Here is a 27,951-nt window from a genome sequence, read left to right on the forward strand (position 1 = left end):
AAATCTGGTTATTCCAGCGATCTTACCATCCACGGACAACCAAAGAAGAGCTCACCAAAACGATCTTTCCTTCTTCAAAAGGGAGCCTATCATGAGGTCAGGAAATAAAAGAGCACTGAACAGTAATTGTAGCTGATACCACTTTAATATCCTGCGATGCTCGTTACTGCTCATTTCTGTGGGGAGGGTTTGTTGTGGGTTTTTTCTCATACAGAAGGCAAATGGAGGTCAATTTACATAATTTGTTTTTGAAAGGGAAAAATCCACCCAAGTCAAAAACACTCAGCCTTAATAAACAGCCATTGCTTATTCAGAGACATCACATGTAAATGACTATGTATTAACAAGGATAAAGTGTTTGTGCTGCTTTTCCAGGAAAGTTTCCAAGACAGAAAAAACCCTCTGTATTATTGAAGACTTTAGTCTCTCTGTTATTTCTGGAGCCTTTTCTTTAAGCAAAAATAAAAGTACATATGCTAAACCAAAAGGCTGTGCTAATGAGCACCATACACAAATCGCCAGCAGTGCTGTGTGACGCAGAAAAGCAGCGCAGCAATGTGCACACAAAGTGCCGACAGGGGCTGGGTTTTATTGTCTATCCTTAGCCGTTCAATAGTGTTCTTAAATACAGAGATAAAATTAATATTCCTCTTTTAGTGACAGATTGGACAATGAAAAGGGGAGACAGGCTGATGTCCCTCACTCGGTGTGCACTCCAGCACGGTGTCTGACCAAGCCTTTAAGTTATGACGGTCGGACCGGTGCGGCCGGTTCTTTCATGAAGCTGTGAAAGTTTCAGTGCAATAGAAATGAGAGGTGCCAACATGACCTGCAGAGAGGAAAGAGACGGCTCAGAACGGCGGAGCAGAGCGGCGCGTGCAGCCCACGCATGCTGCGTCCGCCCTCCCCTCCGCTGTCAGCCCGGGACGCCCCAAGCCCGGCACCGCCGATCGAGGGACCGTGTCGGGGCGGCGGCGTGAGCGGTGGGGCCAGCTGGAGGAACGGCGCAGCGAGGGGTGTCGTGGTACGGCCGCGTGCAGGCTCGGAGAGAAAGCCTGAGTACAGCTCCGGGGTTGCTGCCACCCTCACTGTGCCGTACCCTAAACCCCGCTGCACCAACGGCACAGCACTGTTCAATCACAAGTTCAGCTCGTGCCTCTCAGAACGTGGGGGGTTTTGCAGTCTTTCTGTCAATAAGTGCAGAGTAAGTTATGCAAAAAGAGCTCAAACACTCTTTGCTGGGGAATAGAAAATGGGGATTCTTTTCCTTCCAGTGCCTACATGAAAGGTCAACAGCATTTTTAAATGATGCTGTAAAGAACAAGTATTAAACTTAGTACAGAACAGTTCAGTGTCACCCTACATATGACTGCATCCTTTTGCCCCCAAATTCATTTGTTTTGCACAAGTATTTCCCAAATTTGGCACAGGAATGAGCTCGCTCCATCCCTAGCGATGCGACGTGTCAACCAGCAGGTCAGCTCAGGACTGGAGCAGCGTCCTCCCACACCTGCAACCAGCCACAGATGGAACAGAAACAGGAAAACTCCTGTGCGACTGCAGGAGCAGCTGTGAGGGATTCTGCGCAAGTAACGCTTGTTCCACACAGAGCTTTTTTTAATAAATCTATTTCTGCTGGGATTACAGACCCCAAAGCCCTCGCTTCCAAACACCTGGTGCCTCCACATGGCTCTGAGCAAAGCCGTGATAAGCAAAGGCTCAAGCTTTTGAGGAAGGCTGGGAGCCAGCGACTGAGATGCCAGACTTACCTGTGGGTCTTGGTGTATCTTCTGAGCATCCTTCTCGTAGCTGTCGATGTACAGCCGCACCGTTGCTCCAGCGCTGCCGGTACCGCTTAGCCGGAAGATAATGCGGGAGCCGTCAGAGAAGATGAGCCGCAAGCCCTGGTAAGAGAGAAGGAGGGAAGAGCCTCTCAGCCACACGCCTCTTGGATACCCAATGTATTTTCCGTGAGACCCAGCGTGGCTATGCCTGACCTGCACAATCCCAGGGCTCCTCCTCTTCAGGGAGCCGCAGGAGGCCCCTCTATTATCCTTTCCCCACTCCCACAGGAGCGAGTGTCCCTCCGAACCCACTCTGGAGGACCTGCTGGAGCTCCTGAACACAGAGCCCGTTGCTGCTGTAAGGTTCCTTGCCCCAGCGCTTGCTGGGAAACAAGCGTCAGGGTCCGACTCTGTGTTGGACACCAACCCGCTGCTCTTCCACGACAGCAGGACGCACAGAAGATGCTCCTGCCATCCCCACGGGCAAGGCGATCATTCCTGCAGGATTTCGCCATTATTCCTTCCCACTGACTATGCTTCCACGTTCTGCTGTCAGACCAATCCATCTAGAGGACATTTTTATTCCAGTTATCTCTGGTGACAGGTGACTCATCTCACGTGTATTTAATACCCCCGTGGCTTCTGCAGCCTGGAACTCCACCCCCGTTGCAGCCGCTCCGCACTGCCGCCTGCCCTCTTCGGGACCAGCACGGGGAGTGCCATCGCCTCGGGGACAAAGGCACCCAGGGAGGGTCTGTTTGCGGCAACCTGGGGGTCTCGTGCTAGAGACAAGACAGCCCCTGAGCGGGAGGGCTTGGGCCTCGTGCTCCAGTGGGGTTTCAGCCCTTCGTTCAGCACGAGCCGTTCCTCAGCCGCTGACCCACCGCCCAGAGGATCCCTCTCAGCTCGGCTCCGTCGCCCCTTCCCCTCTGGGGTGGCTGTGGGGAAGCTCTGCTCTCCCTCTGGGCCCTGCTGGGGCTGGAGCAGCCTCCAGACCCTTCCCTCTCCAAGGCAGCAATTTCCCTCAGGCAGGGCAGGATCCCACCAGCAAACACAGGGCAGAAAAAAACTTCCAAAGGACAAATGCAATCTTTGACTTCAAAGAGGGTGCAAATGCAACGGGCAAAGACTAAGCCCAAAATACCCAGTGGAACACCCCTCCGAGGTCACGTTCAGCCCAGGCCAGGCTATGCCCACCTGGTTTTTGGAGACACTTCCATCCACGGGATCGTTGTACTCAAAATTATCAGCTTTCTCAACCGTGTAGACTTTGTCACCAGCTGATAACTGCTTCCCCGCAAAGGAGCGGTCAAACATCACTGTCTCCAAATCCTTCATCATTTTGTTAGCTGCATCTGCATCCACCTCTTCGTAGTCGTATCTACAACCAGTCACCATAACGCAAACGTTAGGAAGGGGAGGCTGGAGTAAGCAGCAAAGTTTTGTGGTGCCCGTGTTTAAACACTGCGGTCTGGCCCAGGTATGGTCTCTATGGGAGGGAAGGAAGGAGGGGAAGGAGGGGAAGGAGGGGAAAGGGAAGGAAGGAGGGAAAGGGAAAAAGGGAAAAAGGGAAAAAGGGAAAAAGGGAAAAAGGGAAAAAGGGAAAAAGGGAAAAAGGGAAAAAGGGAAAAAAAAGGTAAAAAGGGAAGAAAAAGGGAAAAAGGGAAAAAGGGAAAAAGGGAAAAAGGGAAAAAGGGAAAAAGGGAAAAAGGGAAAAAGGGAAAAAGGGAAAAAGGGAAAAAGGGAAAAAGGGAAAAAGGGAAAAAGGATCTGCATGCAGCAACGTCGATATGGTCCCATACAGGTCCGTGGGACACACTCCGACGTATCACAGGCACTCGGCGTCAGGAGAGATGAAAGCACAGCATCTTGCGCTAGGTGTTATCGAAGGCAGAGGGCTGGACTCCAGCAACGCTGACTGCAAAGAATTTATTCTAATTCTGCCGATAGGATCTCGACAGGTTCTTCACAGTAACAATTTCGCCTGAACATCCTCGTGTGCGTCCCCACAGCAAACCGCAGGTGCGATTGCAGCCCACGGTAACATCCCAGTGCCAGCTTTCATCGCATTAATCCGGGCAGGAGAGGCAGCAGAGAGCGGCTGAAGCACACGTCGGGACCCGAGACTCTGTACTCTGATCGCCAGCGTGATCTGCGCCGCTTTTCTGTGCCCGGTTGGCTAGATGGAGCACGCACAGGCTTGCTAACCTGCCCACCCCTGCACTTCGCCTGCTATGCAAACAGACCTCTGGTGCGAAGACTGCCCTTTTTATTCTAGACTTTAGCATTTTTTCCACAGGTTTTAATGCCTCAGATGTGTGCTGGCTGGGGTGGGGGGGGGAGAAGGAAAAAAATGGCAAGTTCTTCCATTTGGCAGTTTGAGACCAAATTTTCATGTAGGTCTTCCAAGCTGAAAGATTTGTGCCTAACGCTTTCCCTCCTGTCAGCGTTCCCACCTTTGTGTATGTGCATCCTTCTCCTTTCATCTTCCACGCCTACTGCAGTTTAAATTAGAATATTTGGGGACTGGATAGAAACGCCACCAGGTAAATAACGGCCTCGGAGCTCGGCAGCCATTCAATAAGACATCGCCACCACTGAAGATATTGCAAATTAACTTGGGATTTGTGGTCTCAAGAAACATACTGTCCTAGTGGCAAAAAAAGACTCTTGCAAGACAAAAAATCTCCATTAAAAGAAAAAAAAAACCTCGCATATATAAAATGTACAGCCTTTGCGGACTTTGCTACTTGGTAGATTTATGTTCAGAATAACAAATCCCAAACTGGGCATCGTGACAGGTGAATACCCACCGGTTTGTCTAACCCAGATAGGCTGCCTGCTGCAGCGAACGGCTCGGGGAGTTTGTGGTTACTGCGGCTGCATGGCCACAGCCGGGGCAGCGAGGTGGGAACAGCACTGCGGAAGCACATGCGGCTGCCACCCGTGCCGAGGGCTCCGACCTCGGAGCGTCGAGCACAGGACAGAGCGAAGTCAAGCGCGAGGCGTCGGGAGTGCTTTCCTCACCTGGTGAAGAAGTTCCTGCCGTATTTCTGCCAGTGATCCTTCATGATGTCCTCCACGCTCTGCTTGCGGGCGGCCAGTATGGAGAGCCACGCCAGGACAGCCCACAGCCCGTCCTTCTCACGGATGTGGTCGGAGCCTGCGGAGAGCCGCAGCAGAAACAGGTTTCCCACCTCCTTGCATGCCAGAGGCTGTGCTAGGGCCCTGCCTTGTCCTCTCGCCTCCATCCGACTGGCAGCCACACAAACTCACGAATGGAAGGCATTTCGTGAGCTCCATCCCTGCTGTATTGTTAAAACGGTTCAAGAAATCATCTGCTTTTAGCTATAGCCCACATAAAACGTTTGGCCCCTTTTAACTCACACACACTCATCGTTCACAGGCCCTTAATTCTGCTCCCAAGGCAGTAATGGGGAATGCACAGTAAAAAGGTCATTAAAAAGGAAAAAAAAAAAAAAGGCAAACGCAAAGGAGCAGCTCAGGAAGGACTCACATCGACCCTTCAAGCAGCTGTCACGTCCATTCTGCCAAATCAGCGTACTCCGATCAGCACATACTCTGGCTGAGCACCAAGAAAAATATCAGCCCTCGCCGAGGAAGCCAAACCCTAACGACTCCAAACTCGCGCTGCGACAGAGAGAAGAGCCGCTTGCCGGAGGGCAAACAGCAGAGCAAGGAGGGGCTTTGCTCGCCTGCGGAATCCAGGAGAGCGCCTCGTGCCTGCTCTCACGCCCAGGCGCCAGGCACTGACGGGCTGCGAAAGCCCCCGCTTTGTCTGGAAGAGGATTCCTCCAAGCCAGCACGGCAGAGAGCCCGAGGCCGGCAGAGCCCAGCCCAGCCTCGCCTGGGCACGCCGGACCGGGGCTGACAGCGGGGCAGCAGGGGCTGCGCAGCACCCAGGCCCCCGCGAAACCTGAGCGGGTGGTGCAGCTTAGATGGCCCCCCGAACACCTAAATTAAACGAGGGATCAAATGGCGGCCCGGAATACTCCGTGCTTCTGGCTTGCGAGTTGGGCACCGCGCCCCACAGATGCACAACCTCTGAGCTTCATCCTTGGAGCTCTGGAAAGCCTCCAAACAGGTACTACTGAAAGCCCAGGGAGCCAGGGGACGCCTGCTAATGCAGAGCGCGCTCCAGAGCTGCCGTTTTACCCTCGCCCGAATTGCCAGGGTGGGCAACGGTCCGGGGAGAAAGGCTGGGGCGCAGGGTACGTGGTGCTTCACACAAATCCCACTGTTGTGGACGCAGCGAGAAATTATCCTCACGGTCCTTTGTGGCAGAGGGAGCTGCACAGAGGTGATGGAGAGGAATGCTGAATAAACACAAGTCCCATGTGATGTATCAGCTTATTGCTGGAATAAAATACCCAAGAAAGCAAGCAGGAAGTCTGTCATGTCACATTACTCTAATTGCTCCTGGACCCCAGTCCCACCGGGTCACAGTTTGTTTCAGTTTTTACTGGGTCTCTTTGGCTGCCCCTTCACCTCTCTCCCCTTCCGCACTCACGTTCTGCCCCGCTACAAACAACTCCTCATCAACTTGCTGTCAAACAACCTTCCTCGCTCCTTGAAGCGTGTCTGCCATATGGGCAAACCGACTTCGCGTCGCAGGGGGTGTCCCACACTCCTTTCTTCATCTGTCCCTCCGCCCTGAAAATGCTTCAGGCCACTCCGACATGCTGCTGCGTGGCCAAAACCCCAAACCCCTCTCCCAGCCCCTGCTGCAAATGGAATCGGTCGCCCGGATTTGTAGGCTAGGGTCACTTACCTGCTGGGGGATGGAGAGCAACTATGAGCTCATTGCTCACACAATAAAAGATGGAAACAATTTGAGAGAGCTGCTCGTTAGAGGCCATCTCCTATCAGCAGCTCCATGAGTCATTTGCTGCTTTTTGTTTTTTATTTATTTACTGAAATGCCAGTGCCCTCTCATTAGCCAAAGTCCAGAACGTAAACTTCACGCATGCTGAAATCACTCCGGGCAAAACTCCAAATTCTTTCTTTACTCACAATTTACTTCAAGATTTCTTTACAGAGATACCACATTTTCTGAAATTCCCCTTTCCTTCCAACCTAAGGCCAAATCCCATATATTAGAATAGCATTTGATTGCTAAAATATTGCCACTGAAGCCTGCGTCAGCCCCACAGCAAACCCCTTTCAACCCGAGCGTGTGATGCCATTCCCTCAGCTACAGAAAAGCTGGGGTAATCCTTTCACGTCGGGTTGCGCACCCCAGTTCCACAAAGCACTTGGTCTCAGGCATTTGGGGACCTAAGGCCACCCCTGCTCTGCGAGACGCCCACGCACAGGCTAAAACGTTTTCCTGAAATACGGGGGGGTGGAATGAAAACACAGAAGGCTGGAGCCTGATGTCAGCCAAGCTGAATACCCTGAAACCCCCGTGCCTCGCACATCCCACCAGCAGCCCCCTGTCTTCAGAAAACGGGAAAAACAAGACCTCGGGCAGAATTCAGACCAGAAAAAACTTGGCCTTTGTGTATGAACGAGGTGCTGGCCTCCTGCGTGCAGGGAAGATTCCACTTCCACAGTCAGGATGTTAGAACCACGTGCTAGATGCTACGGGAGAACTCAGAAACTGCCGAGGCCTCCCGGGAACCCTGCGCGTTCCCAGCACGCCGCTGCGACGCAGGGCAAAATCTGCTCACTTTAACTTCCCTGCACAAACACTACATTTCGTGTCACACGCACACCCCTAGTAAATTCCTTAAGATGTTCGCTTTGTTTCTCAGTAACCTAATAACTTGCTTAGACTGTTCAAAGGCAAGTGTTAATTTAAACTTTATAAATCATACCTTGTTTTTAGAACAGGAAAATGAGGGCCCTATTAAGCTCAGAGATTTAATAGTGACCTGAAACCTTCCCTAATAAAACTGCATGCTCCAAACCATATTTCTTTCCAGAAATGAAAACATTTAGAAGGTTTTCCTGGCCACCAAGAGTTGAAAAATATATTTAACACTGCACTTAGTCCCCATAGACTCAATGACCGGGCTAGTAAAGAGGCCCTTCAACTTCCTGCGTATCTACATACGCCTACCTAAATAACCGAAAGGAGAGCTAGCTCTTGCCTGACAAAACTTTTAGCATTGTGTTCATTTCCACTAGTGATTCTTGCAAGCTTTTCTTTTTTCATTATTTTAGAAGCGTTAACAACCACACATGAAAGATAAATCCCAGGCTACCCAGCACCATAAAGAACTAAGAGGAGAAATAATACCCTCACTGGTGAGATCGGGAACGCTGACTTACCCGTACCAAAACTTTCCTCTCCACACAGAGACAGCTTGTTTGCATCCATCAAGTTTCCAAAGAACTTCCAGCCAGTTGGAGTTTCATACAAAGCAATCTTTGTAGCGTGGGCCACCCTTCAAAGGCAAGATGGCTATGTCACACCACAGCTGGGCTCTGCGCGCTCCCCGGTGAAATACGGCGGCAGGAGCTTCAGCTGCTGCCAAGCACCTCCTTCGGGGTAACACTGCAGGCAGGCCACGCCGCCGTTTTGGCTTTTTACAACGAGCAATTCTTTGTTCCTCTATTTTATCCCGGTGTAACGCTTGGGAAGTGTGTGGGATGCCCAACTACAGAGCAGATATAAACTCACAGCTCTTCTAAAGCCATTTTAAGTTTGAGATCTCAAAGCCGACAAAGTATCATTATCAAACTTAAAAAAAAAAAAAAAGGTGGTGAGGATCACTTGTTTGGGCTTATCTTTAGAGAAAAGAGCGAGCCAGGAGCGAAGCCCCACTCTGCCAGGTCCCCAAGCAGGATTTAATTCATTAAACTTCCCTGCCGGCCCTGGCAGCCAGCCCGCAGCAGCCCTGGCCCTGCCTCACCCCTCGGGCAGGCCAGGCACTCGCTCCCCACCACAGACCTGCGCTAGACCACAAAAAAGGGACAGTCCCTCTCCTCGGCAGCGCTCCCTCCCCTCCCCACCGCGCAGAGGCGGGTGCTACCTGTCGAGAGCCCCGCTGGTGGGCATGCTCCGGGCAAAGCCACGGACTCCGGTCTGCTGGAAGTAAGGGATACTGAAAATATTGGCAGCGATGACGGCGACGGAGTCGGAGGGGTTGACGAAGAAGCCATGTTTCCCAAGAATCATGTTGCGATCCTGGCGAAGACAAGAGAGACACAGCTCTCCTCCCCGCTTTGCGCAGAAAGGCTGCAGGGGCAGAAGTTGCTCTACTTGGCAGGCGCAGCCTATAAACCCAACAACTCACAGAGATTTTTGACTGCACTGAAATAAATGCAGAGTTTGGAAAGTTAAATAGCAACACCTGTACAGTGTTTCACCTTCCTGCTGATTTTTCACAGCCTTTAAAGCTATGTAAATACCGTTTGGACTTCATTATGAACACAGCAGCCAACCATTGCCGTGGTGGCAAACTGCATCGAGTGGTTCACGTCCATCTGCAGTTACAGCAGGGAGCGAGGGAGAGAAAAGCTCTTCGCCTCCATCCTCCCCTGTTTAAAACCAGCTGAGCCGTCCCTCCCCCACAACTGACTAGGGGGCAAAAAGGGGACTGCGGAACAGCCCAGTTACCCCGTCTCCATCAAAGGCAGCTCCAAAGTCGTACTCTCCCGTCTTCATGGTCTGGACCAGGTCGGCAGCGTAGGTTAGGTTGGGGTCGGGATGGTGGCCACCGAAGTCCTCCAGTGGGGTGCAGTTCACGGCTGAATTCGCTGGGGCTCCGAGCTCCTCACACAGGATCTTTTTTACGTAAGGGCCCACAACTACCACGGCAAAACACGGAGAGGAACGAGTCAGCCTCTGCCCTCAGTCAGCTCTGCGCCAGCCACGTAACCGCCCAGGCCTCTGGCCTGCTCACTTTGGGTCAGTTTGCCTGGTTTATGGCACTAAAGCACAAACACTCACATCAAAAGCCAAAAGCAGCACACAGGCGTGCTAAAGCCTGATCCACCCAGGCACACAAGCCCTTGCCAAAGCCAGCTTTGCAGCTGCGGGGCTGTCCCACGAAATAAGTGCAACCACTCGTGGGTTTAGAGGTGAGGATGAGCCTATGGCAGGGGCTCGGTGCGTGAGCCAGGATCCCACTGCGAGGGGCTCAGGCCCCAGCGCACCGAGGCATTCGCACGGCAGCATCACGTGGCAGAACAGAACGCACGTGTGAGCCACAGACAGCCGGCAGCACGGCAGGATTTACTGCCCTCAAACGTGAGCAGTGTAGGCAATAAAAAGCGAGTACAGGAATGGGAATGGCCTGGAGACAAGAGAAACAAGATGCTAAGAAAGCTAGGGCGCTCCTGAAAACGTCTGCTGAAGAAGACTCACAAGCATATGTATGAAATTACATAGAACAGTCCAAAGGTCCCGTTTTTGTACTCAAATATCTACAGGCAGACCTTTGTCTAGCGCCGTGTCCTCCATGGGACATCGACTCATGCAGAGTCTCCCAGAGCAGCTCGGATCACGGCATCAGCGCTAACCTCTGCCTCTCCAGCGCGGGCTGACGTGCGTGAGCCACGCAGCATCCCTCCCCAGAGAGAATCACAGAATGGTCGGGGTTGGAAGGGCCCTCTGTGGGTCACCCAGCCCAACCCCCTGCCGAAGCAGGGTCACCCAGAGCAGGCTGCACAGGACCTTGTCCAGGCGGGGTTTGAATATCTCCAGAGAAGGAGACTCCACAGCCTCCCTGGGCAGCCTGGGCCAGGGCTCCGTCACCCTCAGAGGGAAGAAGTTCTTCCTCATGTTCAGCTGGAGCTTCCCATGCTCCAGTTTATGCCCGTTGCCCCTTGTCCTGTCGCTGGGCACCACTGGAAAGAGTCTGGCCCTGTCCTCCTGACACCCACCCTTGAGATATTTGTAAGCATATATTAGGTCCCCTTGCAAACCCCGCCAACGTCTCTGCCCCAGGTCAATTCCCCAGTCCGAACATTTGACAAAAGAAAACAATGTAAAGCTATAAAAAGTTTGCCTGCAAAAAGAAAAATGCAGTATGTTACAAAACAAAAAAACCCACAAATTTACAGGGGACGGATACAAACAGTTTTCCCTCTGCAGTAGGTGGCAAAGCCCCGGGGACACCCGGCCCCCCGCAATCCTGCAAGCCCAAGCCCCCAGGTACCTCCGTGCATAGCATCTATGCGAATCTTGAGGTGGTTTTTCCCCGAAAGCAGTTCCTTTAATGCACTGAAGTCAAAGATGTTCCTCAGCATATTCGCGTAAGCTTCTACCGAGTCCACAATTTCCACTGGGGAAAAAAAGCAAACAGAGACCAGCTCTCAGAGTCTGAAATCTTCGCAGAAAAACGATTCTGCTGCACGTGGCAGCGTGCTGATGGTCCTTGGTGCAAAGGGCCAGGGCTCAGCATTAAGCCTTTAAACATCCCGTAGAACCGTTTCATAAAGACAATGATAATGGTCCTGTATTACGAATTTAATTACAGGCTGTCACTGCTAACGGAGCTGCACACCAAACGGACCAACGGGCCGGCTGCTCCCGGCTACAGCTCCCGAGGCTTCTTTCGAGAGGGCTCAGTCCCACTCTGCTTACTGGGAGAGTGGGATTAAAGGAAAGGGGGGAAAAAATATAGACATATAAAAACAGATCTCCAGTTTCCACCAAAGTCAATGGGAACTGTGCACCCAATAGTCTGAAAGTTGCACCTTGGCAACTAACCAGCCATATAAAGACAGAGCCACGAAAACGCCGTTAATGTAAAAATCCCACTATAGAGAAATGGGAACTGAGAGAAATACCAACTCTTATGATAATTTGATTTTTTTTTTTAATTACAAGCACAGGTCACCGGGAGATGGTAAAAAATACCTGCAGTAAGTGTTTTTCAAAAGTCTGTTTTTAATGTATTTTCGTACTTCACTGCTAACTGACAAAAGTCACGTGTGAAATGTAATGGATTTCCCACTCAGAGAGCGCTTCTATACACGAAACCATGGGGGGGAAAAAATCAGTTACAAAGATTAAACACTGTAATTTTTAATTAGGAAAACACACTTTAACTGCAGAGCTGTCTGTTTCGCAAGTAGGTGTTAACGGTACCCTTACAGACAAAATAGTCTCTGATTTCAGTGACGTTTGCTGGACCAGGTTTATCTACCTAAGCACAACTTTTTGCAGGACAGAACCGGCGATATAATCAAAGCAGCCACGCAAGGCAAGACGCAGGCTGAAATAAAAACATCCCAGGATGGCAGTGTGACCAGGAGTGATGTCCCTGCTTGGCTTGTCCAACAGATGAGGAGCCGAGGTCACAGAATCACAGAATCACAGAATAGTAGGGGTTGGAAGGGACCTCTGTGGGTCATCTAGTCCAAGCCCCCTGCCGAAGCAGGGTCACCTACAGCAGGCTGCACAGGACCTTGTCCAGGCAGGTCTTGAATATCTCCAGAGAAGGAGACTCCACAGCCTCCCTGGGCAGCCTGGGCCAGGGCTCCGTCACCCTCAGAGGGAAGAAGTTCTTCCTCATGTTCAGACGGAACTTCCTGTGCCTCAGTTTGTGCCCATTGCCCCTTGTCCTGTCACTGGGCACCACTGAAAAGAGCTTGGCCCCATCCTCCTGACACCCACCCTTCCCTCTGAAACGCCAGGTGTTCTTGCTCCTTCAAGGTAGGTCCATGCTAACTCCACCTGAAAGGAAACTTCTCGAGAGGAAGAACAGTTGTTTACCTGTAAATGGTTTAAATTTGTTCTCCAAGTCAAACTGCTGTTTCCCAATGGTGCCCAGGTCCACCTGGAGATCTGGGCAGATTGCATACTCTTCAATTTTCTTGCTGATTTGGAAAATTTTATCCGTGATACCTTCAGGAGCAGGACCTGTAAGATAAAACGGGCAAGGGAGAAGACGTTGAAGAAGCAGACTGCAACAGGAGTGTACTTCAGCAGGGCAGCAAAAGACCCGGGGCTGGGAATACCTCCCTTGGAGGGGAATACCAGGGTATGAGGGGAGCAGATCAGTCCCACGCTCTGGTTAGGGAAACCCACTGCTCAGGGTGCTGAACCTCTGCGATATAAATTTGGTTCCTCGGGGTCAACACAAGAAATGGCCAAACAGAAACAAAGCGAATCAAAACGAACCAAGCGACCTTACCTCCATTGGCAATATTGAATTTAATGCCAAAATCTCCGTTGGGCCCGCCAGGGTTGTGGCTGGCTGTCAGAATGATGCCGCCAATGGCTTTGATTTTCCTGATGATGCAGGACACGGCTGGGGTGGAGAGAATGCCGTTCTGCCCGATGACCAAGCGGCCGATCTGAATATTGAGGAGCAAAACAAACAACTGTGAGTCCCAAATCCTAAAACCAGCAAAACCACCAAACCTCCGCACGCCGGTGACAGGTACACGAGAGCCTCGAGGAGAGGTGCTGCTCCTCTGCAAGCAGCAGCTCGTTCCCGGGAGGCTGCCGAAGCTCTCTGCTGCAGGCAGTGAAGGTCAGCACCTGACCCCGCTCTGTTGTGCCTTTTTAGCATTTTCCTTTACGCATGCTGCAGCTCCACTGGAAATGGCAGCGTGCGCTGAAGAGCTGAGCTTCCCAGAGGCACCTAAACGACTGTGGCCAGCAGGTCAAGGGAGGTTCTCCTTCCCCTCTACACTGCCCTAGTGAGGCCTTATCTGCAGTGCTGTGTCCAGTGCTGGGCTCCCCAGTTCAAGAAAGATGAGGAGCTACCAGAGAGAGTCCAGCGGAGGGCTATGAGGATGGTGAGGGGACTGGAGCATCTCTCCTATGAGGAGAGGCTGAGGGAGCTGGGCTTGTTCAGCCTGGAGAAGAGAAGGCTGAGAGGGGACCTTAGAAATGCCTCTAAATATCTGCAGGGTGGGGGTCAGGAGGATGGGGCCAAGCTCTTTTCAGTGGTGCCCAGCGACAGGACAAGGGGCAACGGGCACAAACTGGAGCCTGGGAAGTTCCAGCTGAACCTGAGGAAGAACTTCTTCCCTCTGAGGGTGATGGAGCCCTGGCCCAGGCTGCCCAGGGAGGTTGTGGAGTCTCCTTCTCTGGAGATATTCAAGACCCACCTGGACAAAGTCCTATGCAGCCTGCTGTAGGTGACCCTGCTTCAGCAGGGGGTTGGACTAGATGACCCTAGAGGTCCCTTCCAACCCCGACCATTCTGTGATTCTGTAAACAACCACCAAAAAAACCCACAACCCTTTCGGTCTCAAACTTTGCTTTCAAAAGGCACAATGAGACTGAGAGAAACCAAACCAAAAATCAAACATCATCACTACTCCCATGGGACCAGCTGCAGATTCTCTGCTCGCAGCGGCTAACACACCTCCTTCCCAGAAATTTAGTAATATCACTGAGATTAAATCCAGACCAACGTGCTAAGCAATGCAAGGTAATCAGGATCCAGTTGCTGGCATTCATGTAATAAAACAGAAGATGAATATTCTTCTGGAAGAACATGCTCCTTACCATAGCCCTCTAAATGAGGTGACAGAGGTTTAAAAAAATACCAGACTACTCTCCATCAGCCAAGGAGATCAGGCCGAGATACGACCGAGAAAAGCACAGGAATTTCATTCAAACTGGAAAACAAAAGGCAGCATTCCCAGACCGAAGGTCCATGTTTGGTGCTAAGCCAAGGGCACTGGATGACTGCGATTCCTCTCCCGTGGCACTGCCTGGTGCTAAGCCCCAGCGTCGCTGCCGATCGGTTATTACATGCTCCAGCTGCCACAGACCGGCTGGGCGAGCAGGGGGCCGCTGGGAGAACTGCGCCGACCCTACACACTGTGCCACAGTTCCAGCCTCTGAACAGAGACCCTCCTATCTAGGCAAGTCAGGTGAAGCGGACAGACTACGCCGGGCATCTCCTTTAACCAGACAATCAGCATTGAACGTGCAACGTGATGCTGCCGACACTGCAAGCGTGTCCGACGTGATTCGGCAGTCCTGCTGACCCCACTTTTGTGGAGGCGACAGCACCTGCCTCTGCCACACACCGACAAAGAGATTTTCACATATTCCAAACACAATATGCATTTTTTATATCTGAAAACATCCTTGGACTCACCCCTTCTATTCCATAGAGCAAGACGAGCACAATGCTGACACAGTCACCAGTATTAGGCAGACTGCATAAAAACAGGCAAGGAAAAGTACCAACACCAGCAGTGAAACCAGATTTTAGCCAGACACGGGCCACACCGCTGGAAAGGAATGCATGAGAGCAGCCTCACGGTCTTATCTCACCTTTACCAGCAGAGAATCTGTCCTAGTGCCAAGCAGTCCAAGCAGCAGGCCTGGCTCTTTGTGCACGTTTTCCAGCTCTTCTGCTCTGCCCTTACACTGCCTTAAGAGGAATGCATTAATTCGCAACGCCAAAGGATTATTTTTTTCCCCCAAAATGGAAGATATGTTGATCTAAACAAAGGTCTCTCCTGCTATTCTCCCATTCACTACTAATTACCCTACTGTGATCAGATAAGTTTTTCTGTCAAACAAATGCCTAAGAGCCAGGTCTCTCGGCATAAAGCTTGCTCTGCACAAAGAGATCCAGGACAGACAGCAGAGTCTTTTCTTCCCAAAAAGCAGAAGGAAACAAAGACAAAACCCCAGTGCCCCAGAGCCTCACGGCGCACGAACCGTGCTCTCCTGCAAACAGAGAAGCCTTCTGTTCCCTTCCAAAACACAGATTTCCAGCACAACCGGAGATCACCGTAAAGGCTGCCACTCATTTGCTAACTCTCATCTTATTTCAGCTTTCAAAGGCTCCCGGAGCCCTTATCGCACAGCCACAACTTAGACCTGCTGAGAAAGAAACAACCACGTTCCGCCTTCTCCTCGGCCGAGCAGCTCAGGGCAACGCTGGAAGAGCTTCTGCTGCGCTGCCACCGAACAGCGAGCCGTGGCTCTACCAGTTCCTTCGCTTCTGAACAACATCAGGGCTTCAGGATCCGACGGAGAGATTACGAAATCCACAGGTGCCAACAGCCTGTGGCATGTCAAAACACAAAGCCAGAACACACGACAACCTAGCAGGATTTATTTTCTTTGCTGCATGTGTATTTCCACATACTGCTATCCAACTGCATCACTTCAAAGAGAAAAAACAGCAATTTCTGTACTACCCAATTGATTTTCCATTAAAAAGTTAACTATTAGCAGTTGAATAAAGTCTTTGGGGAAATTAAATCTCACAGTGACTAATTCATTATGGTTTTCCGCATTTATCAGCTACACAACTACAGGAATTTAGTCATTTAACATTTACCAACCCCATTGGCAGCAGCCATTTGCACTATCAGTTCCACTGCAGACTTGTTAAGGTATCTCCCATCACCTCCAACCACCATCGAAGATCCTTGCCGATCTCTTAGGTCTATGGAATAAAATATACTCTGGATAAAATTCTGCAAATAGTTCATCTTGGATTCAAAATAAAAGGTCTTCTTCCGTAATCCACTGGTTCCTGGCTTCTGATCGTTGTAAGGAGCTGTTGGCATGGTCAACAGAGGCAGAGGAGCGTCTTCCATGTTCTTTTTTCATACAAATGCATTTAAAAAGTAAATTATGCCAAAACACCAGGAAAAAAAAAAAATAATCAATCTTGACACCAGCAATGGCCCACCTATTAGACAGAAGTTCAGTGAAGTTGCTGAGCACCCAAAAATAGCTCCTGGAACCTTGAGCTGAATGTAGTTTCTGTAACTGAAGACGTTTTCTTGCACTTGTTGTGGAGGATCAATGTCACGGAGAACCACAATTCCACGCTGCCGTCCCTCACAGAAATGGCTGGGAAAAGGGGATTTTTGTCTTCTTTATCATCTTCTGTTCTCCCCAGGCACAGCTCCTTGCCATTCTGCGCTATCGCCCAGCGCCGTCAACCGACCCAGGCAGGGGCGATGCGGGGAGCAGCTCGGCCCTCTGCCCAGATGCACCGACGTGCTGCCCCGGCACGGAGCCCAGCGTTTTCCCCCTGCTGAGCAGATCTGCACGGCAGCAGCAGGCCGCTGGCTCCCCAGGAGGTGAGCCTCCAGCAGGCACGGCAGCGCTCCACTCGAGTTATTTTGCAAAGTCTGGCAAGTTAAAGGTCACTCTTAAAATGGAAGGCAGCAGATCTGTTACCTACGGTTTGCTCATACAACTCCCGCTCTGACAACCTGCCTTCTCCACGGGCTCCCTCTCACACACAGGGACGTTACCCACGATGAACAGCGGGTCGACCGTTGTTTGACCAAGAAAAACCCAGAGTAGCTAAAAAGCCACAAGAGCAATGGTGTCAAACAGATACCCACACAAGTCTCACCACAGAATCACAGAATGTTTGGGGTTGGCAGGGACCTCTGTGGGTCACCCAGCCCAACCCCCTGCCGAAGCAGGGTCAACCAGAGCCGGCTGCACAGGACCGCGTCCAGGCGGGTCTGGAATATCTCCAGAGAAGGAGACTCCACAGCCCCTCTGGGCAGCCTGGGCCAGGGCTCCGTCACCCTCAAGAGTGAAGAAGTTCTTCCTCATGTTCAGACGGAACTTCCCATGCTCCAGTTTATGCCCGTTGCCCCTTGTCCTGTCGCTGGGCACCACTGGAAAGAGTCTGGCCAAACCAAGAGCAGTATATGCACCAAAAACGATCAAATCTTTTGGAAAACTGCGTCTGATAAAGCTATTCATTTTGGAGTGGCTTCAATACACAAAGAAAAGACTCAGCCACCAGGAAACTTTTATGAAGTATCATCTTCCTGAACATGCAGAAGGTAACTTTGAATGCTAGATTGAAATCGGTTTCCTCCAAACCACTTCAATAACCCTTGGAGTCCCCCGTCCGAGCTGCTGGAAACAATTTATCGACATTACTGGTGCAGTTAAAGAGCATACACTTCGTAATGACTCAGTTTGTCCAATTATTAAAAAGGGGGGGGAAAGGAGATGTGTACACAGCTGAACTGTGAAAATCTGCAAAGGCACTCACAGGATTCTGTCGTTGCTCCAAAACCTGACAGATCTTCTTCCAAGGGACACAGAGATTCCGTTACATGCATCAGTACGTTAAAATCAAGCTGGCTGATTTGTCTGAGACTGAGGGGAAACCTCATGACTGAAGGCAGAAAAACACCTTTGGAGAGAAAAGCTCTACCTGACCTTCTGTGAGTGCCTCCAGCGGGTCCTCCAATGGAGCCGAGGAGCCAGGTGAACTTCCCTAGGGAGGGAATTCAATTCCCAAGGAAGGGGAGTTTAATTCCGGTTTGCTCTCAGCAAGCAAATCTGTTTAAGCCACCTGTGGGAACCCCAAAGGCCACCCCAAGCAGCCACCTACCCAGGCTTGTCCAAGGAGCGAGTGCTGGCTTAGTCGAAAGCCAGGACGCTGCAGGGTGCTGGCCTGAACACTCCGCACATGAACCGAGCTGCCTGATCCACCCAGAGCCCTCGTGTCTTCGTGCCCCAGAAGCGATTCATTTCGCGTGGGCTCAGAATCTGATTCCTTCATCCCTCCCCATCAAACCACGCTGAGGCATGGGATGCGGGACGGGATGCCATCCAGAGGGACCTGGACAAGCTGGAAAGGTGGGCCTGTGTGAACCTCATGAGGTTCAACAAGGCCAAGTGCAAGGTCCTACACCTGGGTCGGGGTAATCCCCGGTATCAATACAGGCTGGGGGATGAAAGGATCAAGAGCAGCCCTGCTGAGAGGGACTTGGGGGTACTGATAGACGAAAGGCTGGACATGAGCCGGCAATGTGCGCTGGCAGCCCAGAGGGCCAACCGTGTCCTGGGCTGCATCAAGAGAAGCGTGGCCAGCAGGTCGAGAGAGGTGATTCTGCCCCTCTACTCTGCTCTGGTGAGACCTCACCTGGAGTCCTGCGTTCAGCTCTGGAGCCCTCAGCACAAGAAGGACATGGAACTGTTGGAGCGGGTCCAAAGGAGGGCTACAAAAATGATCCGAGGGCTGGAGCACCTCTCTTATGAGGACAGGCTGAGAGAGTTGGGCTTGTTCAGCCTGGAGAAGAGAAGGCTGCAGGGAGACCTGATTGCAGCCTTTCAGTACTTAAAGGGAGCCTATAGGAAAGATGGGGACAATCTTTTTAGTAGAGACAGCAGTGACAGGATGAGGGGTAATGGTTTTAAACTGAAACAGGGTAGGTTTAGGCTGGATATAAGGAAGAAATTCTTTACAATGAGGGTGGTGAAACACTGGAACGAGTTGCCCAGAGAGGTAGTGGAGGCCCCATCCCTGGAAACATTCAAGACCAGGTTGGACAGGGCTCTGAGCAACCTGAACTAGTTAGGGGTGTCCCTGCTCGCTGCGGGGGGGTTGGACTAGATGGCCTCCAGGGGTCCCTTCCAACCCAAAACTTTCTATGATTCTACTGCAGAACGATGACAACACATATTTCACACCAAGGGCAAGACTACCTGGGATATGCAGCTGGAAACAACAGGTTTGTATTTTATACATCCATGCCATGGCAGCGTCCTGCAGCTGAGCCGCCCTTTCCTTTCACGCAAAGGCACAGGTTTCCCTCTAGCGGCACAGAAAACCAAACCCGGCTCCCAAAACGAGCTCCGAGGAGCCTCACACCCGACAGCCTCTGGCAGGAAAAGGCCTAAGCAAGCTCTTTCCCTTCTTACTCCTGGTGGGATAAACTTACTGCCCTGCGAAATGTCGCGGCATTAAGTGACGGGAGGAGGGCCCAGGCCACCCACCAGCTCCCGCAGCTGCACGGAGGAGATGCACGCGGACTTACTGGCAGGGAAAAGGCCTATGCAGGGTTAGGAATTTGTGCGTGTAATTAAGTGCACACATACTGGACAGAGGAATCAAACTAAATTAAGCTGGGGAGGAAGGTGTTGGTCATTAGTGCCACGCTTACGAACACAAATGAAACACACTCTATCAAACGGGAGATACAACTCAGCGATGAGCTAGGGCATGTAAGGCACAGGGAGAGGAACGGCATATCCACCAGCCCTGCCGCCGGGGCACTCACCTGCTCCCAGCGCCTTCCATCGCTCCTTGGGATAAGCCAAATCCCCAGCAACTGGCCAGCCAGGACTGGTGCAGGGGTTGGTGATCACACAGTTGCCAGCAGATTCAGAGGTGAAATAAGCTCGTCAAAGGTGGATCCTGTCCACCTCCAGGACTGGAGCAGCGACTGGGGAAGGATCATTTGACCTGGGAGGCTTTGTTTGGATGGCTGATAACTACAGATCACTTACAGGCTGGAAAGGAGCTCAGCAGGCCATCTGCTCCCTCCCCAGAACCCTGGCAGCACCAAATACACCTAGGGCATCCTCCAGAAAGTTCACGTAACCTGTTCTTGAAATCTTTTTCTCCAGGTACGCTGTGCCAGTGCATAATTCACCTTGCAGGTAGCAGTGTGTTCCTAAAATCTGCTGTACACCTTCCTTACTGTGGCTTAAGCCCTCCTGAGCTGACACAGAAACTGATCCTATCGCTCTTCCTGACATCTCACACATTAAAAAAATCCCCTTTCACATACAGAGACTGAGTGCCCTCTCTTTGCTACACCAAACAACCCCAACCTCCATAACTCTTCCTTGCGGTCATACTTCCTCGGCCTCTTACCCCTCCTGGCAGTCAGAGGCTGCTGAGGGTGTTTCCTCCTCCAAACGGCCGATCTGCCGCAGGCACGGACGCTTGCTACCGTTGGCCCCCTTTCACCGACTCGCACTTCACACCCAGGAACAGAGGTAAAACTGTGAACTAACCGTTGACTTTGGTTAATGATAAAAAGACAAACAAGACTACTTTAAGACAACTTAAACCTCAGTAAAACATCGCCGAGCATGCAGGTCCTCCCTTGGCTGAGTATTGTCAGTCCTTGCCCCATCTCCTCTCCCACTGTGTGAGCTCTGCCATCTTCCCTCGGTGCTGCCACCTTCCCTCATCCCACCCACGCCAGCCCGTGGCTGCCTGGAGCCCTCCCCAAGCCTGGGACCAGGCACCCGCGTTCTCCCAGCCTCCCACTCCACCACTACCTCAGCCTTCCTCCCACCTACAATCTTATATTTTGACATTCAGGCAAGCAAAACGGTTGCAGGGAGGAACCCACTGTGCAGAAGCCAGACGGAACAGCAATCCTCTCTTCTCCTCCCCTGCAAACACCCCCGGGTCGGGCTTCTCCAAGGCCCAGCATGCCCCTTCCACGCCGTGAGGAGCCTTCTCCTCCTCACCTTCCAGCTTCTCCCCGTCCCTCTCGCTCACACCTCTCTCTCCCCATTCCGCAGGCAGATAAAGCCAATGGACCCCACTGCAGAGTTGTGTTCAGGTGCAAAAAGTTTCCTGCTTCTCAAGAATTTTTCTGACAGTAACCACATGGTGATAGGAGTTACTCCCTTACGCTCTTTTTCTAGGATTACTCAAAAACTTACACTGCATGAAACCCCAGGGGAAGGCATGGAACCAAATCAGGTACTTTACTCTTATTTTGCGACTTTCCTTTAAGACAGAAATCGCATTTCCCTAACTGCTGCCCACAGAAGAGTTCCTCGTCCCTGCACTGCTGCCGGCACGCTCGCCGTAAGAGGGTGCCAAGAGCCCGGAACAGCCCCGCTGCTCAGCTGCCAAAACCAGGAGCCTTCTGCCCGAGCGCAGCTCTGGTCCGGGCAGCCACCGCTGCGTGTGACATTTGGCAACGCCAAGACAAATGGAGCCATGGTAAAATACACAGACCAACTGCAAGCCTATTAGTCACACAAGGAGTGCTCTTCCAATTGCAAAACTCTCTGTTTCCATAAGAATTAATTAAAAATCTAGGTTTTGAAGTTGCTATAGAGATTCCAGAGAGGCAAAACATGGTCTTGACAGCACGAGTTCACGTAGGTGCAACCACGCACACACAAGTCACTCCAGAATTAAGATACGTTGCTCTGTACTTACACACCAGCAACCACGATTGAGAAACTTTCCGTTCAAAGGTCTGCTCTTCAAAGCACACCCAAATCTGCACGTTACTTTGGACTGCCCTGGCGTTTGCTGTCCCGCCCCTGCACCGCGGGACGGGAGCGGGATTCCAGCCAATTTACCTCAGGCAGACCCAGGAATGCTCCCGGATCTCTTGCCCCGGCCCACTGGGAGATAGCCCCTGTCCCTGGGTCCTCTTAGAAACCAGCACCTGAACCCAAAAAATCCATAATTACAAAACGCAGAAATGTTGTGGAGCAGAGGGAGGGCACTGGCTGGCTCGGCCAGATGCTAGCGTGAGGAGCAGAGCCGTGTCTGGTTAGACCTTGCAGGATCAGGGACAGAACCTCTGTACACCCCACCCAAACCACTCTCCTTACAGGTTTTCCCAGGCAGGTTCAAACATCCCCAGGCACAGCACTCCTTCCATTAGCCTTCAGCTTCCAAAAGGCTTTCTGATGCCTAACCCAAGCCTTCGCTGCTGCAGTGTGAGGTCTTTCCCTATCCCCAGCAGGCCAGAGAACAATTTGTTACCTCCCTCCCCGCAGCACCGTCGCAGCCAGCCGTCTGCAGACTGCCACCACGCTTCCGCTTTGGAGTCTCCTTCTCTGGAGATATTCAAGACCCGCCTGGACAAGGTCCTGTGCAGCCTGCTGTAGGTGACCCTGCTTCGGCAGGGGGGTTGGACTAGATGACCCACAGAGGTCCCTTCCAACCCCTACTATTCTGTGATTCTGTGATTCTGTGATTCCCCACCTCCAGGCCGAGTTCATTTCTCCCTCAGCGGCCCCATCCACCCAACTTCAGGTCACCGCTGGCCCCATCTGCCCAGCCTCAAGTCACCGCTGGCCCCGTCCACCCAGCCTCAGGTCATTCCTGCCGGAGCGTCCCCCGCGCAGACGGCATCCTCTCCGAGGGCTGGTACCCCAGAGCAGGACTCGCGTTCCTGGTGAAACACCATTTCCTGGGTTTCACTTACAACCACCTAATTTAAAAATCCAGGAATGCCATTTGTTTTTCTGGATAACTAGATGATACTGCCAATAATCTTTGTGGTCTGCTCATCAGATCTGCTGCTTAGTATGCTACTCTGAAACTTGTACTATGATTAGAAATACATATATTACATTTGTATTTTATTACTTCTGCCTATGCAGGCTTCTTTGCATTTCCTCTTGCTGACATCCTATGCTATTTCTGTTTATTTCTGTTCCAGTTCATCATTTGAAGCATTAATCAATCTATCGACTAGCTCAGAGAGAACCACACCAGGATGGCAGGGACCCACCATAGTGCATTTCTGGATCCTGGTGCAGCTCAGCCCTGGCACAAGACATCTGGGTAGCACCTATTCAGTCCAGCTCACCCATCCTAAACTTTGCCTTGCCAAAGAGACAGCATTAGACTCCGTCCTGCTGCCCTACCAGCACAGCCAGAGCTGAGGTTTCTGGTTATACGGAGTCGTTGTTCCAGAAGACTATAGTTAAAGCCCTGTTAGTGTGAATTTCAACACTCTGCTGGCTTTGCAGAGATTAACTACAAAGCACCTTAGCTCTTCCCTTAAGCTGGACTTTCATTTTTGTAGAGTTTAAAATTCCAAAAAGGCACTGAAACCGGGCAACCTGACCCCTGCCTTAATAACTTTCATTTGCAGACTTTACAGGCAAAGCGAAGCTAAGCTAGCATACAAGCAGTCTCCAAGGTGTAAGAGCTGCTGCAGGCACGGCTGTCTTCTAAAGCCCACCATAATGTGAAGCCAGGGCGTATCTGCACGGGAATGCTCACGGCACAACCGGTATCTGTTTCCTTACTTCAGACACCACATCTCAATTTCCCCTTCTGCTTCTGAGAAAAACAGTAACATAAGAAAGACCAGAAACGGAGTTTTTTCTTAATGGCCTATAGGACTTAGCATCACTGCACCTAATTCCGGTACACAGGGATTGCTTTTTGGAAGAAATTTCTTTATTATTATTTTAATCTGATGTTTTTAATACCAGGAGCTTTTACACAAAGGGAAGATCTGACCCTGAGGACCGAGGGGGTCTATTCTTCAGGACAATGATGCCGATTGCTGAATGGATGAAGGTCTGTAAACCACCAAGGCTAAGGCTGACTGCACAGCATTGTGTGGAGACAGGAACAAGAAGCAGAGACATCAGTAACGGGTTTCGTAAAAACCAGGTGAGAAAAACAAGTGAGGCTGAGACAGGGGTGAGCAACAACGAACACTTCCCACCAGCAGAGCCAAAGCAGATCATGGACGTGCCGGTCCCACCATGCCCCTTCCACAGCTGGGATGCTGAGGCCGGGACCGTGGGCACACTTTAGCCAGGACCAGAACGCGGTTCTCCAGGCCTGCACCGCACCGTACTGCTTATTGTGGGCTCAGCAGCCCCATCAGAAAGGGAACGGGTCTGGAGGCTATGGCAGAAAAGGAAGCAGAGTTACAAAAGTAGAGCAGTAGCAAATATGGAGCTGCTGAGCAATGTAACAGAGTTCAAACACTTGGTTTTCCCGGGATAATTGAGGGGGAAAAAGGTTAACAGCAGCCAAGCCAGGAAACCAAACTTTCCAGGGTGGAGAGCAGTATTTCTAATAAAAGCCCTGTTTGTCCTGCAGCAATAAAACAAAACCAGGCTAACGTTTAACATGCAAAGCACTGCCTGGCATGCAAAACACCTTCAAGCAATTTGCTTTAATGCAGCTACTTTGCAGCACTTTCAAATCTGTTTATTTAAGAAGGAACCAGGGGCACAGTAAATTTGTTGAGTAGCGGGTGACAATGTCAGCGAATCCGCCTGGTGCCAGCTATATGACCAGATCTAGACTGATAGCTTCAATTCTGTAATTTTTGCGTGCTTTTGACATAAAGCTATTGCACAGCCACAATTCTATTCTGACAGGTGATGCTCCGACAGGAGCTTTTAAGCTTTTATTCACATAATTAAATAGTCAGACTCACTAACAATGTGGGAATAACGTCAAGGAAACCTGGCACAACAGACCAAAACAAAGCAGGTAGGCTACACTGGATGCCAACTGGGAATGGCAAAACCAACAATCTCTATTCCAGTTTACTTATATAAATGCAAACTTATAAATAGGATAAACACTCCTTAATCACGCAACTACAAATTGAGTTGTTGCTAGTCAAACACAAGTACTTAGTTATATATTAACCATTCCAGATAGAGACAAAACTAAAACTGACTGTAGCATCCTTTCCTTTTACACTGTAAAACTAACAGTCACAAACTGCGGTCCTCAGGTTTGTCCTGTGGCTCGAGAGGACCACTCGACCAGACCTTAAAATCACAGGGTTTTAAATTAGTAATCCAATCGCCTCTTACTCCCTAGGACCAGAAATACCGTTTTCCAGCCCTTGCTCTGGGACCGGTGGCAGGCTGGCTGACTTTATACGAGTGAATACAGCCCGGTATAACGTACCTTGTAAACCAAGCAACCAGAAGAGCTATGCTAGAAAAGACTGTAGCCCAAACATCTCTTCATTATGTCTTTACTCTTTATTTCTTGTTTTCAGTTTTACTGCGTTCATGCTATAGCTGTACACCAGTCCCTCCTCACACGCATTGTAACAATCACTTCTCTACAGGTAAAACACAGCACTGTCGGCTCATGTGTCCAGACACGGCAGCGCAGCCACTGCAGTTGTCTCCAGATTATTCAGTATTTCTCAGCACAAGATGACCGAGTCTTTCTGAGACCTGGCTGCTGGAATCAGGAGGCCCCAAGAGCCCCAGCGCTCTGACAAAACCACAGTCTCCAGGAACAAGGTACCAGTGTTCCGTGCTCTGCAGTACACTTTCCTACTGGTTCACAGATTCAGCCCACCCTTCTCTTTGAAGGGCAGGCGACCTCCAGCTACTTCACATTTATTATGATGAAACAGGATTTTCACAGGCTCTTACTCAGCTACACTGTGGTAACTATTAGGGAACTAACACTTGCAATTACAGAGAAAAACCACGAAGCAAGCACCCCCTAACCATTCCAAAACAGGAAAGCAAGTACATAGATATTATTACAAACCAGCATTTTGCATTCGCTAAAGAAACTTTCTATTTCTAGTCACCTCGTTTCTTGGGACCTGACAGTTCTGGCATTCTTGAGTTTGGCAACGCAACACTTGCAGTGTCTTACACAGGCCAGTGCCACACAAACTTCACCAGCCCCTGTATATCAAGCTTCAACGGCTCTGTATTCTGCAGATCACTTTGCTGCACCTCCTTCCGGTCACTTATTCAGGCTTTACCTGCCGTTCACTTATTAAAGAACAAGGAGATACTTGGCTCTTGCTCTTCAGTACTCCCTTATGAGGCCTTTTTCTTCCTCTTTTTTTAAATGGGATACTTAGATCTACAATTTTGCGGTGCTTTTGACCTGCCAGTCCTCTTTGAAACTCTTGGGGGGGGAAACAGGGTAATGTCATGGCACCCTACAGCACTCTGTCAAGCCTATACCACTAACTCTGCTCTGCTACACCAGAGGTATAGAGACCCTGCATCAGTAGATGACCGGTAGTGCTGTAACATTGCCAAATTGTTGCTTGAAATAGCCTTAACATTTTGTCTCAGGCCATGGCAAATAACCTTGTTTTATAAAATAAATGATACAAAACGAAAGCTTTTAAAGGAAAACTTCTCACTTCATATAGTGGTGTCCTGGCTCTTAACCCACATATTCTTTCTCCTGTTTTCTTCCTCTACCTCCCATTTCCTTTCTTCCCTTTCCAGAACGTTCTTCTGACTTTAGAGCCAAGTCTGTCCCAGCACTCTGAACTGATGTGGTGAAAATCCTACAAGGCAAATACCCATTATTGAGCGCATCCCTCTCAGGCCCTCGACCCCCTCCCCAGAAGAGACCTGACCAGAACCTAGCGCAGTCTGCCTTCAGGCCCTTGCTTACTTCTGGGACCAAGCTGAGACACAAATGACAGAGAGCTCCCCAGTGCCTGGAAGACTGCCACGTCCCACCAGGCCCTGGGTGCACATCCAAAAACCTGCACAAACTAAGGCTTTATTCCAGGGAACAAGCCTCCCAGTCTGCTTCTCCATAGTGATCCAGCGTGCTGTCTGTGTGTGCAGTCAGGCGTGAACGCTGTACACTCCAACCCCTTCTTAGAACAAATAAATAAACCAGTGCCTGTTGCTTTTCCCGTCAGAGAAGGCTGCGCTGTCCATCGGGTGCACGCAGCAAGTGCTGTTCAGGGATGCTGGGACACGGGCTGAAAACTGAACAGCTACCGCAAATCACAAAAGATAAATTTCTATGGGGCTTAAAAAGAAAGTTCTGTGCTTTTTCATGCCGTCAGAAGGCAGTGATCATTTTTCTCTTAAGAAGCCAATGTTTAAAGGCATTGAGGCACCCGATTGCCACTGGGAAGCCAAAATAGGTAACTCTAAGGTTCTACTCTAACGTACCACCCTGGCCACCAAGCATCCTCAGCTCACCCCCCTTGCTGGCCTGCGAGGAAGCAAGCTGGCTGCTGGCGAGGAGGAGTCAGGTGTCCCAGGAGAAGGGGATGTCTGTCATTTGGAAAAGAGCAAATGCAGGGAAAAGCCGTTCGCCAAGGCAGCCGCAGCTCAGCCGTCCCCACCACCACCACCTCCCCTGGCCGGGCTCCTCTCGGGCTGCCCGGACCAAGGACAGGGACGGAGTCTCCAGCAGCGAGATGGTGGAACGCGCTGCCGCTGCCCGCCGCCAGCACGCTGTGCCACTGGTCTGTGGCTGGAACACCCCCAAACCCCCACAACCCCCCCCACCACCACCGAGGGAGCCCGGGGACCGCGCTCAGCCCTACCCCGTTGGCGGCGGCGATGCGGACGATGAGCTGGATGGCGTCCCTCATGTAGAAGCGGCCGTCCCCCCCCACCACCAGCGCGGCCTCCTGCCGCTCGCCCGGCGGCACGGTGGCCAGGATGCTCTGGATGAAGTTCTCGGTGTAGTTGGCATTGCTCTGGAAGACCGTCACCCGCTTGCGCAGCCCGCTGGTACCGGGTTTCTGGTCGCCGTAGGGCTTGGTCTTCACCGTCACGATCCGCACCATGGCCGGCCGCTGCCGAGAGTTCCGGGCGGCCGCGGCGGGAGGCGGGGGGGGGAGACGCCGGAGCCGGCCCCGCCACCGCGCCCGCCCCTTAAAGGCACCGCCGGCAGCGGAGGACCCTGCCCGCCCCAGCCCCAGGGATGAGGGGGGGGACCCTGCCCGGCCTCCCCAGGCTCGTACCGGCGGTGAGGAGGCGGGGGGAGGCCGG

General features: G+C 51.4%; 1 protein-coding gene across 2 annotated transcripts; it reads right to left on the reverse strand.

The window, feature by feature from the left end:
* Positions 1-558: 558 nt before the first annotated feature.
* On the reverse strand, positions 559-27,850 carry PGM1 (phosphoglucomutase 1). Of its 2 annotated transcripts, none has more exons than XM_075424312.1 (11): positions 27,501-27,850; positions 12,899-13,061; positions 12,478-12,624; positions 10,916-11,041; positions 9,373-9,563; positions 8,786-8,940; positions 8,082-8,197; positions 4,812-4,947; positions 2,982-3,165; positions 1,770-1,904; positions 559-829 (listed from the first exon to the last, which is right to left on the reverse strand). In XM_075424312.1, the coding sequence occupies exons 1-11, from the start codon at positions 27,744-27,746 to the stop codon at positions 740-742; spliced, it is 1,689 nt and encodes a 562-aa protein (XP_075280427.1). In that variant the 5' UTR covers positions 27,747-27,850; the 3' UTR covers positions 559-739. The 2 variants fall into 2 exon arrangements, with proteins under 2 accessions (XP_075280427.1, XP_075280426.1); XM_075424311.1 differs by lacking the exon at positions 27,501-27,850 and adding an exon at positions 16,032-16,752.
* Positions 27,851-27,951: the final 101 nt, after the last annotated feature.

The sequence above is a fragment of the Opisthocomus hoazin genome, chromosome 6 (assembly GCF_030867145.1).
Source record: "Opisthocomus hoazin isolate bOpiHoa1 chromosome 6, bOpiHoa1.hap1, whole genome shotgun sequence".
Lineage (NCBI taxonomy): Eukaryota > Metazoa > Chordata > Aves > Opisthocomiformes > Opisthocomidae > Opisthocomus > Opisthocomus hoazin.